The sequence below is a fragment of the Salmo salar genome, chromosome 01 (assembly GCF_965601325.2).
Source record: "Salmo salar chromosome 01, fSalSal1, whole genome shotgun sequence".
NCBI classification, from domain to species: Eukaryota; Metazoa; Chordata; class Actinopteri; order Salmoniformes; family Salmonidae; genus Salmo; species Salmo salar.
Window position 1 is genome coordinate 175,350,765 of NC_138291.1, and position 21,071 is coordinate 175,371,835.

General features: G+C 41.4%; 2 protein-coding genes across 2 annotated transcripts; both read left to right on the forward strand.

The window, feature by feature from the left end:
* The first annotated feature begins 1,518 nt into the window (after positions 1-1,518).
* macir (macrophage immunometabolism regulator) lies at positions 1,519-9,326 on the forward strand. The gene is made up of 2 exons (XM_014145509.3): positions 1,519-1,638; positions 4,131-9,326. Exon 2 carries the CDS (start codon positions 4,134-4,136, stop codon positions 4,818-4,820), a length of 687 nt encoding a protein of 228 aa, XP_014000984.1. The 5' UTR covers positions 1,519-1,638; positions 4,131-4,133; the 3' UTR covers positions 4,821-9,326.
* Positions 9,327-17,396: 8,070 nt separating this feature from the next.
* Positions 17,397-21,051, forward strand: lyz (lysozyme). The gene is made up of 4 exons (XM_014145497.3): positions 17,397-17,695; positions 17,875-18,036; positions 20,009-20,087; positions 20,450-21,051. Exons 1-4 carry the CDS (start codon positions 17,569-17,571, stop codon positions 20,514-20,516), a joined length of 435 nt encoding a protein of 144 aa, XP_014000972.1. The 5' UTR covers positions 17,397-17,568; the 3' UTR covers positions 20,517-21,051.
* The last annotated feature ends 20 nt before the right edge of the window (positions 21,052-21,071 follow it).

The following is a 21,071-nucleotide window of genomic DNA, read 5'->3' on the forward strand; positions in this document are numbered from 1 at the left end:
AACAAGCACACACCGGCCACGAACAATGTGTTTACAGTACCGCGTTGGTGAAAATAGACCAAATTATTAGGGTGAGGCACATGGGCTACTAACAGCTTACTACACAACATACACTTACTATTACTTTCTTAGCCACAGTATACATGTCACCCTTGAATATTACATTTATGCAGCGGCATAACGTTACTGTCACGCCCTGACCTTAGAGAGCCTTTTTATTCTCTATTTTGGTTAGGTCAGGGTGTGACTAGGGTGGGTACTCTAGTTTTTTGTATTTCTATGTTGGCCTGGTATGGTTCCCAATCAGAGGCAGCTGTCTATCGTTGTCTCTGATTGGGGATCATATTTAGGCAGCCTTTTCCCACCTGTTGTTTGTGGGATCTTGTGATTTTGTATTGTAGCTTTTAGCCCTACAAAGCTGTACGTTTCGTTGGTTACTCTTTATTGTTTTGTTGCCGGTTATCATAAATAAAAAATGATTAACCTACGTGGGGTATTTATTTATTATTTATGATAACCGGCAACATCTGCATCTTGGTCCGACCATCATTACAACGACGTTTGTGACAGTTACAAGACATTTTTGGACTCATCTTGTGCTGTGCTCACTTAAACAGGAAGGTGGCACAGCAGTCCTTTGTGGGCAAATGTTGTCATCAAACTTTGTCATCAAAGTCTGGCATTCTCTGAAAATCCACACAGCCACTCTACTGAATAGCAGGCTAGTGGTTGCTTTGCAATGCTTACAGTTAGCCACTGATTACTTCCAAACCACTCATTGTTGAATTTGCGATTTCCAACTTGTTGTGTAATGTTTATGTCCAATTGCCAATGAGCACCGATACGTTTTATCTACAATTTCTCTTCATTATTTATCTTCATATGACAAGGATTATAAAGGATTTGCTAGCAGATTGTTGACTTGATTCCTGATAACTGCTAGCTAATATTTTTCACATGATCAGTCCAATCAATGCTACTGTACATATAACATGATTTGATGTCATTTTATCTGTGGCCAATGACCTTGAGCCTTCCTCTATGGCAGGACCCAAAGGGCTTAAATGTTTGATGTCTACCCTTACTAAGGATTTAGACTTGGCCTGTGACGTATTGTCCCCATGAGTGACAGAACACTGAGCCAATCACAGCTCAATGCTCCTATTTTCTTCTGGCTTGCCCCACCACCACAGAAAGCTCTGAGCTAGGCTGAAACACCTGTTTGCATGTGGCTTTATTAACTCAATTATATATATATATATTTTTTTACATTGTTTGAAAACTGATATGTGACACGTATTAATGCCAAAATAACATGTAAAATAGGCAAGCCCAAAAAAATATATTTATTTTATTTTGCTGAAAATGTGCGGCTCTCCCCCAACAGCCAAAGCATTACGAAACTTCTATTAGATCAAATAAGCCTCACGTATCAAAATAGAAATGCATTTTTTTATATTGAATAAATTCGACACTAAATGTCTCCCATACAAAAACTCTTCACTTGCTTAATAATTAATTATTTGCTGAACGTGGAGAGATTTTGGGCGGAGTAAACCATCTCGTGTTGCCTCTTCCTCTCCGATTTGGCTCAAATAAGAAGAGGCGTGAACGTCGGGTGGCTTTGCTGTTGAACAGGTTTGTTTCCCTTGTTATATCGTTTTAACTTGTTTGGAGATGTATTATTCGAATTAAACACCTATATTTAAAAATGTTGTTTCAATAGACTACATTTAATCAACCGAATAGTCATATTTAATGGGACCATATTGTAATGGTGGACAACAGACTGCTCTCTACCCGGAAAGAATAACACCAGTTTTATTAGTATTCATGTTACGATTGATTTTGCAGATTGCTTTTTTTTTGTCCATGCATACGGTTGAAAACGAAGTCTATGTTATCTCTCCATGTTGATTTTGTTCCATGGTGGTCTTTCTTGCCTAATATTTTCCTCCCAGCCTGCCAGCAGGGGAAAAACAGGATAAAACCGGCCTGTGTCGAATGGTTTTGTTGTGGGAAAGCTGTTTTAATATATCTCTATAATTATATTAAAGCTTAAATGAACGTATTTTATTCATAATACTGCGTCAAATGATCATAAAAAAAATGTATTAGTCCGAATCCCTTTCGTAGCCTATATTCTATTGAGAGCGCGTATGGATTTCAGATGAAGGATTTCAGATGAAGGATTTCAGATGACAGGTGTGTGAGACGGGATGCACAGACGGACATCTATTTATGACTTGGAAACATTTACGTTGCAATAATGTCTATATAATTTGCGACGCCAACATAAATTACAGTTTGCTCTCCGCTGACATTTAAACGGCCTTGAACGTAGAATTCTATAATTCATACAGGGATGGGCATGGGCCTCATTTGAAAGGAAAATGAAGATGCCAAGCATGACGCAATAGTATTATTTGTCTCGTTTTTTTTTTAGGATGGGCCTCCTTTCATCTGATTGAATGAGGCGCATCAACCACCACAAGCTGTGCATTAGTGATATTATAAATAGCCTGTCATTACCATAAAAAAATCTACTGTGTGTAAACAGACGAGCTTAAAGCCCTATCAAATGCTTATCTTTTTTCCCTAGACATAAATGTCACAATAGTGTTAAGGGGATGAGAAATGAACTTAGTTCACAATTATGTTAAATGTATTTTGGAGTAAGGCCTGGAGTGTAAACACCCACAGTTGCATGCATGGTTGTATATATATTGTGATGTATACCTCAGCTGGAAGCCGGTGTTTGGATGATATATTGGCACGGTTTCCCGGCCCTCGTGCTACCTTGACTTCGTCTCGGGCCTAACAACACCGTGCCAATATATCCTCCAAACACCGGCTTCTCGGGCATTATCACTTAATATAAACGGAATTGTCCCTAGAAACATGTATTTACATGGATATTACATTGGGAGGTACAGTGACATTAACGAGTAGGTCACTTATAACTGTTATCTGGATGTTGCTTGCACACCTTGAGAGATGTGTCAAATAAACTGTAGTGTTAGTGTGATGGTTCTACTATGTGGGAAGCTGCAGGTCATTTCAATGTGCAAGCAAGCACCAAAACACAATGTGCAATCACACCAATGCATTGTAAACACGTGTACCTGCAGGTCTGCCTGCCTCCAAATGATCAATATCAAGCACATACTCTTCCCAATGATATCTAATATGCATGAGTGAAATTACACATGCAAGAAAATGAATATTACAAATGATGTAAAGGACGATGGATACCACTAGATTTTCACTGCAAGTGTTTTGTACATATTCGTTTTAGAACATTAAGCTACATTAAGTATTGTTTTCCTCACCAAGTAGTTTGTTAAATATGTTTGTCGTGCCCTTCCCACATTCCTGGACAGCACTCAACAGTCTAAGTCTAATGCTTTCCAGGTATTTGTTATCTCTTTCTGTTTTTGATGTCTGGATACTACTGTGGCTCCAGATATTGTGCTCACTAGGACCTATATCTGTATACTACTGTTGCTCCAGATATTGTGCTCACTAGGACACATATCTGGATACTGTTGTTGCTCCAGGTTTTGTTTTCATCTCAAGGACTGAAAGGTATTTTTTTTCATTCGCTCTGCTGCTGATTTCAATCTCCTGTTCTCTCAACCAATATCACATTACCATATGTTCATTTTAAGCTAGTAGGGCTGGGCTGCTACACATTGGATTTAGCGCTAGCTTTAGGTGATGGCCTCCGTCATCACCTTTTTAAAGGTACGAGGGTTAAGAGATGTGGATGGGATCTCCTCTAAATGTTAATGAATGGAAAGACCTACAGTATGTGATTTGTCAGACTAATTCACATCTGGGAGAATTCCACAAGGTCAAAGGAAGGTCAAAGTGTTATTACATTAATCTGAAGGATCAAACCATTGCCACCATGGCCAATCACTAACAATTAATTCCTTGAATAAATTTTGATTTAAAAAATCTGTTACAAAGTGTCACTGTGTAGAACATGTCTCTGAGAATGGTTTGAAATATTTGAATGATGAATTATATATTTTACAAAAGAGGATGACTTTTGTAGTTATTATTTTGTTTTTGCCCATCCCCGTCTCTCTCTCTCTCATATATATATTTATTTCTCTCGTCAGGTCATGTCGGTAAAGATGGAAATGGATGTCAGTGGCGTGTCCAGGACACCCATCTCTGTTCTACCTGCTGCTGCAGAGGTCAAAGCCATGCTGAAACCCGATACAGGGGACCGGCCCCGCTGTGCCAGCACCCCCTGCTCCCCCATCAAAAGTACTGTTTCAGGCTTCCAGATCCTCCACATGGACTCCAACTACCTAGTCGGCTTCACCACCGGCGAGGAGCTGCTAAAACTAGCCCACAAGTGGTCTCCCAACCCAGAGAAGACCCTTATCACCACACCGACCACCACAACGTCAACAGCATCAGAGGCCTTGCCCAGTTCTGTCCCCAAACCCATGGACCTGGGCATCCACCGGGCATCGCGGATCTACAAAGCCAAAAACCGCTACTACCAGCCATACGACATCCCCGTGGTCAACGGGCGCCGGCGGAGGCGCATGCCCAGCTCAGGTGACCCCTACCTCAGGCCCCTGTCCCAGGGGGAGGGTGGCCCAGGGAGGGCCCTGCACCACGGCCCCCTGCCCCTCTGCCTTCTCAAGGGGAAGAGGGCCCAGTCCAAGTCCCTGGACTACCTCAACCTGGACAAAATGAGTGTCAAAGAGCCTCCGGCCGACACAGAGGTGCTGCAGTTCCAGCTCCAGCACCTGACGCTGCGGAGCGAGCGCATGTTCACCAGGAACAAGACATGAAGCAACACCAGTGTCACTCCCCTGTTCTCTCATCCACTCCCATGGGATTTGGGTGCTATTTCCGGCTGTGCGTTTCTCTCCCTACTCAGATCATAGGATAGTCCTTTAAGGGGACACTTGCGGAGACCACTAATCTTGTTATTATTATGAAGCGAGGGTGACAAACTAAGCGGGTCTCTTGACGAAATGAGACGCATGCTAACGTATACGTAAAAATCCAGTGAACACAAATTGTTAAGTTAGTACACTGAAAACGGGGGTTGTTTAGATACAAAAATGTGAAGTTCGTCAGGATTAGCAATAACTGGTAAACTTATTTATTGACAGTGTGTGTGTGTGTGTGTGTGTGCGCACCTTTTTAAAAATGGTAAGGGATGTGTAACCAATGCCTCTCAAACTGGCCCCTTTTTTTCTGCATTGGACTGCACTGTTAGACGTGATGTTTTTACAGACCTTGCATCCTCAACTACAGCACACCTTTACTTTTTAACCACTATACATCCATAGCAATTAGCATTAGCCCCAGCAGTACTGCACTATACATCCATAGCAATTAGCATTAGCCCCAGCAGCACTGCACTCTACATCCATAGCAATTAGCATTACCCTCAGCAGTACTGCACTCTACATCCATAGCAATTAGCATTAGCCCCAGCAGTACTGCACTGTACATCCATACCAATTAGCATTAGCCCCAGCAGTACTGCACTCTACATCCATAGCAATTAGCATTAGCCCCAGCAGCACTGCACTCTACATCCATAGCAATTAGCATTAGCCCCAGCAGTACTGCACTATACATCCATAGCAATTAGCATTACCCTCAGCAGTACTGCACTTTACGTCCATACCAATTAGCATTAACCCCAGCAGTACTGCACTTTACATCCATACCAATTAGCATTAGCCCCAGCAGTACTGCACTATACGTCCATAGCAATTAGCATTAGCCAAAACAATACTGCACTATACATCCATAGCAATTAGCATTAGCCCCAGCAGTACTGTATGTAAGCTACTGTATGTCTGTATGTGTGTGGATGTATAGGGGCGGCAGGTAGCCTAGTGGTGGTGTGTTGGACCAGTAACCGAAAGGTTGCTAGATCGAATCCCCGAGCTGACAAGGTAAAAAATCTGTCATTCTGCCCCTGAACTAGACAGTTAAGCCAACTGTTCCTAGGCCATCATTGTAAATAAGAATTTGTTTCTTAACTGACTTGCCTAGTTAAATAAAGGTTAAATAAAAATAAAAAATGTGAATGCTCACTCAGCTACACTACTACTTTGCTCTTGCTAAGCACCAGGGAAATGTGGGTTTAATGTAAACCACTGACTGTTACACAATCAAAAGGTTATTTAAAACAGAATCCTGTAAAGGGGCAATCTGCAGTTACTACATCCATTTTTGGACTTATACATTTATGATACCCATTGATTCTTGAAGAATATAACATTTAAATGCCACATGTCGTAGCCCATCAGAACTCAAAAGATATGCTTGTTTTACTCCACTGTTTGTAAACAGTAAATATAAACAATATAGCCTCAAAACATGGTTAAAACTATCATTTTTCTATCATTGGTGGTCAGTCCTTGCATCCATATCTATGAATTTGAGTGTGGTTACATTTCTGCAGCCCCATCCCTCAGCTTTTTACCGAAACGGGGGCGGGGAAAACGCTTTGTTATTGCTTCAACTGCTGATTGCTGCTCTAAGAGGATTTGTGAGGGAGAGGCTTACCGTCAGAGTGCCTGAGGTGAGATTAGCTCCTTATATACAGAATTAATCCCCTCACTCCATTTCTCCCAGTCAGACTGAATCCTCAGCAGGGGTGAGGGGTTGAATTAGGAGATTCCAGATTTTCTGCATCTAGACGTTGTGTCCATTATTCTGAATCCCAGTCATTTTCATTTCCTGAATGGGAGGGATGGGTATTTTAGCCTAGGTAAAAGGTTATCAATTTAGTTTTGGGTTTTTGCCTCCCCTTCATAAAGGTATGTAGAGCACCTGAAACACGTACCATAGCTATGGAAACCAAAGGAGGATTATTTTGGGGTGCCCTAGGAAAACTTGACCACATTGTTTCTGTAATAAGATCTATTTGGGGTTTCGTAGGACACATGACAATCATTATGAGGAGTGATCTTGGAGAACACCTTACTTGAAGTAGCCCTGACCTAATGCCCTCATAACAAAATCATTTGCATGATATAAATTCTCTGATAGTCTCTTACCATTGACAATTTACCTATTATAAGCCATATGACATGTAATGGTAACTATACACTGAGTGAACGAAACATTAAGGACACTTTACTAATTTTGAGTTGTCAACACATGACAGTAAAGCGCACCATCTCATGACTATACAATTCTGGTCTTTCTCAATACTGTAATTCACCAAGCGACCAAAAATTGTGACATTTTTGGAAAGGTCACCTTCTTTTCCTCCAGACATGGAAAACTACAGCTAGGCAGGGTATTGGTCCAGACAGTACATTTACACTGAGTGCACAAAATATTAAGAACACCTTTCTAATATTGAGTTGCACCCCCTTTTGCCCTCAGAACAGTCTCAATTAGTCGGGGCATGGACTCTACAAGGTGTCAAAAGCGTTCCTCAGGGATGCTGGCCCATGTTGACTCCAATGCTTCCCACAGTTGTGTCAAGTTGACTGGATGTCCTTTGGGTGGTGGACCATTCTTGATACACACGTGAAACTGTTGAGCGTGGAAAAACCCTGCAGCGCTGCAGTTCTTGACACAAACCGGTGCATCTGGCACCTACTACCATACCCCGTTCAAAGGCACTTAAATATTTTGTCTTGCCCATTCACCCTTTGAATGGCACACATACACAATCCATGTCTCAAGGCTTAAAAATCCTTCTTTAACCCGTCCCCTCCCCTTCATCTACACTGATTTGAAGTGGATTTAACAAGTGACATCAATAAGGGATCATAGCTTTCACCTGGGTTCACCTGGTCAGTCTATGTAATGAAAGACCAGGTGTTCTTAATGTTTTGTACACTCAGTGTATAAAGATATGCCTTTTCATGCTTTATATGGTTTGGTGTGACTTTCAAATTCTACTATTATGGGTTTAAGCTCTTTTTCATCATGCTTCTCTTTTCCACGCTAACCTCATTGTGTCATAGTACAAGAAAATAACCTCCAAAAAACATCCAAGGAAATATTTTCAAAGTTAGGAACTGCATCCATCTCCTCTGTGTCTTCTCCATTGTGTTTGTGTCTGTGTATTTTCAGTAAAAGGTTATTGCACCACACATTCCCTTCTAGATGGTTCATGGTTTAGTGTCAGTCACCTGTCTGTCTTCACTCTAAATGGGTTCACAGAAATTGCTTAATCTGTATTTCCATTTAAAAAAAAAATTGTGTTTAATGTAACTATATTGAATTATTATTTATTTATTTTTGATATCATTTTTTTAATAGTTTATTAATTAATTTATCTGAAGTCATGGAAGACATCGTTATTGGTTTAATATAAAAATGGCAGTATGTTGCATATAGGCTATGTTTACCTGGAGTGGACACTTAAAGGCACCTTAACCCGACATATGAACGGTGAAGTGTAGTTATTTAAGGGTGCAGATCACAACAGCAGCTAAAGATGAAAACTCATTCATTTGAACAATCTGTCCATGAGTAACGGTGATATGTTTTCACCAAACACTTGGAAATGTTCTCTGGTGAAATATATTCGGTATTATCAATAACCGTCAACGATTTGCTCACAGATGTGACTGTGTTTGCAGTGAATTTTTGGTGGCTTCTTAGTTGTAATGTTTAGAATGTGTTGATTTAACAGTTTAACCTTATCAGTGTTCGTACCGCATCAGGTTAATAGTATACAGTAGAAATGAACAGTTTTACTTTGGCCGTCATGAAGGAAAAATGCTACTTGAACAACACACGTTTTAATATGCTATACAATTCAAGAAAAAATGTAATATTGTAAGACTGTGGCAGTTCTAAACAGGAATACCCAATGCATTATGGGAATTAATAATAGACTACAGTAATTCTGGACTGAGATGCCCGTTTAATAGAGAATCTCCATTGAACATGGTTTTTAGGCCAGGACTGTTCTTAATCTGTGCCCTGGAAACAGGCCCTCAATGTTCACAGTAAAGCATTGTCTTCATAATTACAATGTGGGTTGAAATGTGCTATTTTCCTGCATGACTATTAACCACAGCAATGGAACAAGAAAGTTGCATCGCAGGTAACAGTGCTTTTCAGTGACTCATTTTGATTTAGTGTTCATAGGCTTGTGTGGAACTTTGTCATTTTATTCCTACAAAAGCTTTATTGTCATTTTGACTTTCTGGTCAAATCTTTCACGCAGCTTGTATACTGTAGTTTAGCTACCTAAAAGCATTTGTTTTGTTTTCTACTGTGTCTATTTATGCCCTGCAATGCGACTGACTTAAGTTTTATTATCTTTCACTTGACATTGTTATTAAAACACTACTACGCTAGGATGTGTGTGTCTCAATTTTTTATGACCAAATAAGAAACAGTTCTCAAATGTCATCGGGACAGGATGTGTAAGATTGTTTCAAAGTGCTGTAATTTTTCCTTCCTTCACGTATGGGATGTGACAGATTAAACGTTTGTTCCCTAGAATGTTTTATAAAGATGCTTTCCCCAGCATTATGTTTTCTGTAATGTCTTTTTCTTAAATCATACAAGCTTTGTGTCTGCCAGTGAAAAGCACTATTTGCTAAATTCAACTCTTTGACTGTATTTGTAGATAAATCAGTTGTAATCATTTAAACCCTAATGGAACATGACAGAGAAGGTACTTATAGAGCACGTCATGAGAGACATTAGTAGTGTCAAACCACATGTGATGATGTCAAATTTGGTCTCTGAAGAGAGGTCAAATTAAATGACGGACAGACTGCTGATAGGTGGCCTGTGTTAGACTGCTGATAGGTGGCCTGTGTTACAGACTGCTGATAGGTGGCCTGTGTTACAGACTGCTGATAGGTGGCCTGTGTTACAGACTGCTGATAGGTGGCCTGTGTTACAGACTGCTGATAGGTGGCCTGTGTTACAGACTGCTGATAGGTGGCTTGTGTTACAGACTGCTGATAGGTGGCTTATGTTACAGCCTGCTGATAGGTGGCCTGTGTTACAGACTGCTGATAGGTGGCTTATGTTACAGTATCTGCTCTTTGTGTTCTGAGCTCCTCCATATTTCCACAAGAGGGAGAAATGTTTCAGCTCTCGGGGGAAGTTCACTCTAGGTGAGAATCTAGCATCAGCTTCCCCTCCCCAAATCCTAACCTTAATCATTAGTGAGGGAAATGCCTAACTGACTCAAGATCAGTGTCTAGGTGAAACTTCACCCTACACCATCTTGTTTCTTTACATACACTATATATACAAACTATGTGGACAGCCCTTCAAGTTAGTGGATTCAGCTATTTCAGCCACACCCGTTGCTGACAAGTGTATAAAATCGAGCACAAAGCCATGCAACTGTAAAGTTTGGTGGAGGAGGAATAATGGTCTGGGGCATTTTTTTATGGTTCGATCTAGGGAAGGGAAATCTTAACGCTATAGCTTACAATGACATTTTAGACCATTCTATGCTTCCAACTCTGTGGCAACAGTTTGGGAAAGGCCCTTTCCTGTTTCAGCATGACAATGTCCCCATGCACAAAGTGAGATCCATACAGAAATGGTTTGTTGAGATTGGTGTGGAAGAACTTGACTGGCCTGCACAGAGCCCTGACCTCAGTCCCTTCGAACACCTTTGGGATTAATTGCAACGCCGACTGCGTAATCACCCAACATCAGTGAGCGACCTCAGCAATGCTCATGGCTGAATGGAAGCAAATCCCAGCAGTAATGTTCAGACATCTAGTGGAAAGCCTTCCCAGAAGAGTGGAGGCTGTTATAGCAGCAAAGGGGAGACCAACTCCATATTAATGCCCATGATTTTGGAATGAGATGTTCGACGAGCAGGTGCACACATACTTTTGGTCATGTAGTCTGAATGTTAATATCTCTCAGTTTCCTTATAATGCCGTGCCCCACAAATCTATAATTAGTATAATCATTTTAAAAATCTGTTTAAGCTAGAGATATCAGTTTTTTTTTGCATGGGCTGTGTCTCAATCCATTACATCCGCCGATGTTCTACTAAGCTAACAAAGGGACTTGTTTTAAGATGGTCATACCAAGGATTATTTAGCTTTTTGATTTAGATTTTTAGGACTCCTTTAGGTATACAAAAAACAATGGGTGGGATGAAACATTGAATTTGGCCTTACTGCTATTATCCCATAGAAATACATTGAATAACAGATGAATACATTGAATAACAGATTAATTCATTTAATAACAGATAGTCAACAACAAAAAAATACAGAACTTTGTTTTGAAGTGTCTGTCCTATATCTGAGAGATATAAGACAGATCAGGATTATTATAAAAAACAAACATTTATTGAATTTTAATTTGCCCCTTTTTTTAAGGCACTAAACTACTTCCATATATGATGTTTGTAAATGTAAACAAGTTGGAAGTAGAGGATCTACACTAAGTGTACAGAACACCTGGTCTTTCATTACATAGACTTTCCAGGTGAATCCAGGTGAAAGCTATGATCCCTTATCGATATCACCTGTTAAATCCACTTCAATCAGTGTAGATGAAGGGGAGGGGACAGGTTAAAGAAGGATTTTTAAGCCTTGAGACAATCGAGACATGGATTGTGTATGTGTGCCATTGAAAGGGTGAATGGGCAAGACAAAAGATTTAAGTGCCTTTGAACAGGGTATGGTAGTAGGTGCCAGGTGTACCGGTTTGTGTCAAGAACTGCAACGCTGCAGGGTTTTTCCACGCTCAACAGTTTCACGTGTGTATCAAGAATGGTCCACCACCCAAAGGACATCCAGCCAACTTGACGCAACTGTGGGAAGCATTGGAGTCAACATGGGCCAGCATCCCTGTGGAAAGCTTTTGACACCTTGTAGAGTCCATGCCCCGACTAATTGAGACTGTTCTGAGGGCAAAAGGGGGTGCAACTCAATATTAGGAAGGTGTTCTTAATATTTTGTACACTCAGTGTAAATGTACTGTCTGGACCAATACCCTGCCTAGCTGTAGTTTTGCATGTCTGGAAGAAAAGAAAGTGACCTTTCCAAAAATGTCACAATTTTTGGTCGCTTGGTGAATTACAGTATTGAGAAAGACCAGAATTGTATAGTCATGAGATGGTGCGCTTTACTGTCATGTGTTGAATGGAGAACTATGTGTCCAGCAGACCTGGGTTCAAATACTATTTGAAATCACTGATTTCTGGCCAGTGGTACTTTACCCCAGAAAATCACCTAGGCTGCGTTCAGTACAGAAAAATGTCATAGAACGTTAAATTGAGCGCAAACGGTGCTGTACTGAACGACCAGTTGAAAAACGGGGCGGGGTTAGGGTAAAAAAAATGCACCGCTGCCCCTTTAAAAATGTCACTCGTTGCTTCAAGCCACTCCCCGGCATACCCACTGAACGGAGCAAACGTATCTCGGTCTGTTCAAGAATGTTTTGAGAAAACGTGTCGTTCAGTAGAAACTGTTCTTCAAACGTTCAAGCGAACTGAACGCACCCCTGATTAGCAATTAATCCCATAATGGGATAGTTGTACAAGGTCTTATGAGCGAGCTCAACAAGGTGTTCCTCCTCAAAGACAAACTTGTGCCTCAATCTGCATCCCAAATGGCACCCTATTCCCTAAATATTGCACACTTTTGTCAAGGGCCTCTGGTCAAAAGTAGTGCACTACGTATGGAAAAGGGTGCCGTTTGGTATGCAACCCCTGTATTTGTGAAAAAGTGTTGTCTGTCTCTTACTTTATCACTTTTCACTGTTGTTCCTTTTTAATCCCATGAAGAAGGGTCCAGATTGAAGGGGTGCACCAATCCTAAACTTAATCATTAGTAGGGAAAATGCAAAACTGGTCCAAGATCAGCGTCTTAGGGGCATGGACAATTCGTTTTTTTCTCTGAATTAATCAGCATTAGAGAGCTGCACCGGGGTCAGGTTGTCACCACACTTTCCAAAATCAAATCATATTCTATTCGTCACATGCTTGCTAATAACAGGTAATAATAAAGTAATAATAAATAATAATAAACATACACAACGAGTAATGATAACTTGGCTATATAGACGGGGTATCAGTTCACCTGGAGAGGATTGACCCAAGAGACACGTGTAAGAAGGGGTGTGTTATGTTGGCTGTCATGGACAAAGTGGAGTTTTTATTGGTAAAAACAATAAGATAAATACACAGTGCATTCGGAAAGTATTCAGACCCCTTGACTTTTTCCACATTTTGTTACGTTACAGCCTTATTCTGGGCACCCGAGTGGCGCAGCGGTCTAAGGCATTGTGTCTCAGTGCTAGCGGCGTCACTACAGACACCCTAATTCGAATAACTGACTTGCCTAGTTAAATAAAGGTTACATTAAATATATATATTTTTTTATTCTAAAATGGAGTCGATTGTTTTTTTTCCCCTCATCAATCTACACACAATACCCCTTAATGACAAAGCAAAAACCTTGTTTTTGTGTGCAAATTTATAAAAAAAAAATTACTCAAATATCACATTTGCATAAGTATTCAGACCCGTTACTCAACACTTTGTTGAAGCACCTTTGGCAGCGATTACAGCCTAGAGTCTTCTTGGGTATGGTGCTGCAACCTTGGCACACTTGTATTTGGGGAGTTTCTCCCATTCTTCTCTGCAGATCCTCTCAAGCTCTGTCAGGTTGGATGGGGAGTGTTGCTGCACAGCTATTTTCAGGTCTCTACAGAGATGGTCGATCAGGTTCAAGTCCGGGCTCTGGCTGGGCCACTCAAGGACATTCAGAGACTTGTCCCAAAGCCACTCCTGCATTGTCTTGGCTGTGTGCTTAGGGTCGTTGTCCTGTTGAAAGGTGAACCTTCACCCCAGTCTGAGGTCCTGAGCACTCTGAAGCAGGTTTTCATCAAGGATCTTTCTGTGCTTTGCTCCGTTCATCTTTCCCTCTATCCTGGCTAGTCTCCCAGTCCCTGCTGCTGAAAAACATCCCCACAGCATGATGATGCCACCACCATGCTTCACCATAGGGATGGTGCCAGGTTTCCTCCAGACGTGACGCTTGGCATTCAGGCCATAGAATCTTGTTTCTCATGGTTTGAATCTTTAGGTGCCTTTTGGCAAACTCCAAGTCTGGTGTCATGTGCCTTTTACTGAGGAGTGGCTTCCGTCTGGCCAGTCTACCATAAAGGCCTGATTGGTGGAGTGCTGCAGAGATGGTTGTCCTTCTGGAAGATTCTCTCATCTCCACAGAGGAACTCTAAATCATTTCCAATCAATTGAATTTACCACAGGTGGACTCCAATCAAGTTGTAGAAACATCTCAAGGATGATCAATGGAAACAGGATGCACATGAGCTCAATTTTGAGTTTCATAGCAAAGGGTCTGAATACTTACGTAAATAATTATTTAAGTTTTTTATTTTTAATACATTTGCAAACATTTCTAAAAACCCGTATTTGCTTTGTCATTATGGGGTATTGTGTGTAGATTTATGAGGGAAAAAAATGTATTTAATCAATTTTAGAACAAAGCTGTAATGTAGCAACATTTTGAGAAGGTCAAGGGGTCTGAATACTTTCTGAATGCACGGTAGGTAAAGTCCATTCTCTGTTATTTTTTTCTCCTTTTCTTTTAAGAGCTTTGTCACAATGGATAGATATGTAGGGGAGAGCCGGGACGAAAGTAACATGCCCATTTTCTCAGATAACACAGAACCTAGAATGTTGTAGTGAAGTCAGCATGTTCCAAATGTGGAGGATGACCTCCCTGCCAAAAAAGATCCCCATCTGACCATGTTTCTCAAAGTTATCAACAAAAAGTGGTTTTGAGCCACGTAAGTTAAAAAAAAACATACCCGGAAGTGTTTTTTTTTGTTGTAGAGTTGTGTTTAGTTATTTAAGGTTCCAAACATATGTTGTTGTCTGAACACATCTAGTGACTTTATTACAGAATCGGTTTCAAGTATCACACTAACTAGTCTTGGGTGTGTCCCTAGGAGAAGTTACAGGAGAGACGGGTGGGACGAAGGTCACACAATATAAACTAGTGACCTGGGCCAGTAACCGAAAGGTTGCTGGATCGAGTCCCCGAGCTGACAGGGTTAAAATCTGTCATTCTGCCCCTGAACAAGGCAGTTATCCCACTGTTCCCCGGTAGGCCGTCATTGTAAATAAGAATTTGTTCTTAACTGACTTGCCTAGTTAAATAAAGGTTAAAAAATATATAATAATTTCCAACCTCATTATTCAAATCGACACACAAATGAAATGATGTCTGATAGAACATTTGTTGAAAGTAACGAGCATTACAAACCAGAAACGTAGAGATAAGACAGATATTGCGCACTTCTCCCATATGTTACTCCCGCCCCACCATCAGGTACAAAGTAAGGTTGCGGTAGGTCTGTTCTCTGTCTATTTAATTTAAACTAATTTACCCTAGGAAGGAAATTACAGTTGCTAATGGTAGAGGACATATTGTTTGTCATAATATATGGTGTCTCTAGCTCTATCGAGTAATTAGGGAAAAAACTAAAAGTGTTACATTTTCGTCCCGGTTCTTCCCTACATATAACTTAGTGACTGCAACAGGATAGATAATAAACAGCACCGTCGTATGTGATGAGTCAAAAAAGTTAGTGCAAAAAGGGTCAATGCAGATAGTCAGGGTAGCTGCTATTTGGTTAACTACTGAACTACCTATTTAGCAGTCTTATGGCTTGAGGGTAGAAGCTGTTCAGGGTCCTGTTGGTTCCACACTCTGGTACAATTTATAACTTGGGTTGCTGGAGTCTGACAATTTTTAGGGCCTTCCTCTGACACCGCCTGGCATAGAAGTCCTAGAAGGCAAGGAGCTCGGTCCCAGTATGCACTACCCTTTGTAGCACCTTGCGGTCGGATGCCAAGCAGTTGCCATACCAAGCGGTGATGCAGCCAGTCAAGATGCTCTCAATGGTGCATCTGTAGAACTTTTTGAGGACCTGAGGGTCCATGACACATTTTTTTCAGCCTCCTGAGGGAGAAGAGGCATTGGCGTGCCATCTTCACAACTGTGTTGGTGTGTGTGGACCATGATAGATCCTTAGCGATGTGGATACTGAGGAACTTGAAGCTCTCGACCCACTTCACTACAACCCCGTCGTTTCCTGTAGTCCACAATCAGTGCTGCCATGCAGTAGTGACTGAACAGGGAGTACAGTAGGGGACTATGCATGCACCCCTGCGGGGCCCCCATGTTGAAGGTCAGTGTGGCAGATGTGTTGTTGCCTGGCAGACATATCAGTGTGGATGACGGATCACCACCTCAAGCTGAACCCCGGCAAGACGGAGCTGCTTTTCCTCCCGGGGAAGGACTGCCCGTTCCATGATCTCGCCATCACGGTTGACAACTCCATTGTGTCCTCCTCCCAGAGTGCTAAGAACCTTGGCGTGACCCTGGACAACACCCTGTCATTCTCCACTAACATCAAGGCGGTGATCCGATCCTGTAGGTTCATGCTCTACAACATTCGCAGAGTACGACCCTGCCTCACACAGGAAGCGGCGCAGGTCCTAATCCAGGCACTTGTCATCTCCCGTCTGGATTACTGCAACTCGCTGTTGGCTGGGCTCCCTGCCTGTGCCATTAAACCCCTACAACTCATCCAGAACGCCGCAGCCCGTCTGGTGTTCAACCTTCCCAAGTTCTCTCACGTCACCCCGCTCCTCCGCTCTCTCCACTGGCTTCCAGTTGAAGCTCGCAACCGCTACAAGACCATGGTGCTTGCCTACGGAGCCGTGAGGGGAACGGCACCTCCGTACCTTCAGGCTCTGATCAGGCCCTACACCCAAACGAGGGCACTGCGCTCATCCACCTCTGGCCTGCTGGCCCCCCTACCTCTGAGGAAGCACAGTTCCCGCTCAGCCCAGTCAAAACTGTTCGCTGCTCTGGCACCCCTATGGTGGAACAAGCTCCCTCACGACGCCAGGACAGCGGCGTCAATCACCACCTTCCGGAGACACCTGAAACCCCACCTCTTTAAGGAATACCTGGGATAGGATAAAGGAATCCTTCTAAACCCCCCCCCCCCCCCTAAAAGATTTAGATGCTCTATTGTAAAGTGGTTGTTCCACTGGATATCATAAGGTGAATGCACCAATTTGTAAGTCGCTCTGGATAATGTAAATGTAAAATCTAATCTACTGGGCATAATGATGATACTGAAAAATACAGTACCTAAAATCTAATCTACTGGGCATAATGATGATACAGAATATATCATTTTTAAACACTGAATGAAGCCTTTGTCTTAAAAAATACCCACTATGCATTTAATACTGTATCTAAATCATATGTTATGACATTTTGGGACTGTCATATCTTTGAGTGTCCTTTAAGTAAGCAAGCAACCACAAAGCAAAAAAAATCTGCCTAACAAAAGGTTAAATGGGAAAACCCTCAGTTTCACAACCACTACTTTTTGCAGAAGTTGTTGGCACATATCTATTGTGTAAATAGTGTGTTATCAATGTCTCTTTCAACCTGAGCCTTTATAAGGAAAGCTGAAGTTGACTTGATCCCACTTTTAGAGACACAGTTCTTCTTTTCATCCAAACCGTTAGACATAGCTGTCTGTCTGTTCAGAATGAGAGCTGTTGTTGTTCTCCTGCTTGTGGCTGTGGCCAGTGCTAAGGTGTATGACAGATGTGAGCTGGCCAGAGCGCTGAAGGCATACGGAATGGATGGCTACGCTGGAAACAGCCTGCCCAACTGTGAGTGATAATATTCTTGATCGTGGTCTTTGAGGATGTGTGTGTGTGTGTGTGTGTGTGTGTGTGTGTGTGTGTGTGCATATCGTTGTATGTTTCTGACCTCCAAAAATATGTTACCATAGCTAACCTTACACTGAGGATAATGTTGACATCCACCGTGTGACTATCTGTCCTCTAAGGGGTGTGCCTGTCTAAATGGGAGTCGAGCTACAATACCCAGGCCACCAACCGCAACACCGACGGCTCCACCGACTATGGCATCTTCCAGATTAACAGCCGCTACTGGTGTGACGACGGACGTACCCCGGGGGCTAAGAACGTCTGTGGTATCCGCTGCAGCCGTGAGTAGCCTGCATACCGAATGTCATCGCATACATAGTGCATTACTTTTGACCTGAGAAATGTGCCGGGTTGAGGGCTATTGGCAGTGTAACTGTATGAGAGGTTAGAGGAGGTTCGTCCGAGGACGAGAAGGATGATGGTCCTCCTCAAAATGGTGTTTTATTGAGAGGCAGGGGCAGTAACGTGAACTAGAAACAGTGGCTTCAGAAAGTATTCATACCCCTTGACTTATTCCACTTATTTTGTTGTGTTATAGCCTGAATTTAAAATGGATGAAATAGAGATTTAGGGTCACTGGCCTACACACAAAATACCCCATAATGTCAAAGTGGAGTTATGTTTTAAGACATTTTTACAAATTCTGGAGTGCAAATATGCTTAACAAGTCACATGTGTTGTGTGCAATAATAGTGTTTAACATGATTTTTGAATAACTACCTCATCTCTGTACCCCCACACATACAATTATCTGTAAGGTCCTTCAGTTGACCAGTGAATTTCAAATACAGATTCAACCACAAACACCAGGAAGGTTTTCCAATGCCTTGCAAAGAAGGGCACCTATTGGTAGATGCTTAAAAATAAAATAAAAAGCAGACATGGAATAACCCTTTTAACATGGGGAAGTTATTAATTATACGTTGGATTGTGTATCAATACACCCATTCACTACAAAGATACAGGCGTCCTTCCTAACACAGTTGCCAGCGAGGAAGGATACCGCTCATTGAGTCCAATGGTGACTTTAAAAAGTTACAGAGTTTAATGGCTGTGAAAACTGAGGATGAATCAACAACATTGTAGCTACTCCACAATACTAACCTAAATGAAAAGAAGGAAGTCTGTACAGAATACAAATATTCTAAAACATGCATCCTGTTTGCAATAAGGCACTAAAGTAATACTACAATGTGGAAAATAATTAACTTTATGCCCTGAATACAAAGCGTTATGTTTGGGGCAAATCCAACACAACACATCACTGAGTACCACTCTTCATATTTTCAAGCATGGTGATGGCTGCATCATGTTATGGGTATGCTTGTCTTTGGCAAGGACTAGGGAGTTTTTTTTAGGATAAAAAGAAACGGAATAGAGCTAAGCACAGGAGAAAGCCTGAAGGAAAATCCTAATCACTTCCCTGATTACTTCCTCTTTATTTAGCCCTCTGTGTTCATCAGTCCTTAGGTGTTATTGATTGTCTCTCACGTTCAGTACGCTTCCCATGTTTGTTCTTTTGTATCGGTTCCGTATTAAACTCACCTTCTGCACCTGCTTTCTGACTCCCAGCGTATACGTAACACTGGGAGACAAATATACCTTTCAGCAGGACAATAACCTAAAACACAAGCCCAAATATACACCGGAGTTGCTTACCAAGAAGACAGTGAATTTTCCTGAGAGACATAGTTATACAGTTTTGACTTAAATCAACATGAATATTCATGACAAGACTTGAAAATGACTTCAAAAATCTCGCAATGATCAACATCCAACTTAATAAACAAAGAATAATGTGCAAATGTTGTACAATCAAGGTTAATAATACTTATGTAAATTAGATACGTCTGTATTTCATTTTCAATAAATTTGCACAAATTTCGAAAAACATGTTTTCGCTATTGTCTGTAGATGGGTGAGAAAAAAAATCTATATAATGAATTTTGAATTTAGGCTGTAACACAACAAAATGTGTAATAGGTCAAGGGGTATTAATACTTTCTGAAGGCACTATAATGTTGATCTTACATAATTCTGATGTTACATTTGAATACAGTCAAAATGAGAATAAACAGACACTGGGGCTCCCGGTAGGCCTACTTCTCTATCATAAACCCGGAACCAACTTACCTGCATTGTTTCATTGTACAGTAATCTGCTTTTGTTCTTGTTGTTTTCTTAGCTTTCGGTTCCTCCTGTTTCCCAGACGGTACTATGACTAAAGGTTTCTCTTCCTCTTTCTTCTGACAGAGCTGCTAACTGATGACATCACAGTGGCGGTCAGTTGTGCCAAGCGTGTGGTGTTGGACCCGAACGGAATCGGGGCATGGTAAGGTGGCAGGTTTCCCTGAAAGTACTATGTTACAAAAACATTTAAGTTACAAAATAATTAACCATACTTTATGTTACCTGTAGCCCAATATCACTCTACAAGGCTATGTATAAATGGGATAACCTGTAACAAATTAGCTCTCGCCTTTTAGAAGAACTTAAATGTTAAGGACTGCCTGTACATGGTAATTATCTAACTGATATACTCCCTTAAAATGACCCTGAATGAATGCCTACGTACTGTAAACCGTTTCCAAGTCTTCTATCATCCTTCAATTCCACATTATGTTCTGTTGTCTTATATCTGATATTTAATGTCTATATATCAAATATCAACATGATGGTGTGTGTACGTTTTAGGGTGGCTTGGCGCCTTCACTGTCAGAATCAGGACCTGAGGCCCTACGTGGATGGCTGCGGGGTCTAAGACCATACTGGAGCAGCTGAACACTTCTCAACCCATTCTGAAGCAGACTTAACTAATAGGATGGATCCATTCTGTACTATCCATCAGTATCTGCAGCTTTAACTAGTACATTTTCACATATTGATACATTTTAGATTTAAGCAATAAGGACCTAGGGGGTGTGTTATATGGCCAATATACCACGGCTAAGGGCTGTTCTTACGCACGACGCAACGCTGAGTGGCTGGATACAGCCCTTAGTCGTGGTATATTGGCAATGTACCACAAACCCCCGAGGTGCCTTATTGCTGTTATAAACTGGTTACCGACGTAATTAGAGCAGTACAAATAAATGTTTTGTCGTACCTGTGGTATACCACGGCCAATCACCAGTCAGGGCTCGAACCACCCAGTTTATAATACAGAGTAAATCACTAATAATCAGGTTTTTTTGTATCAAATGTATCATCATATATAGTGTATAATATTACTTCATGTCAAATCAGTAAACAGCTCAACATGCTTACCCATAAAAATAAAACAAGTTCATGTTTTATTTGTTGTTGGTGTTGTGTA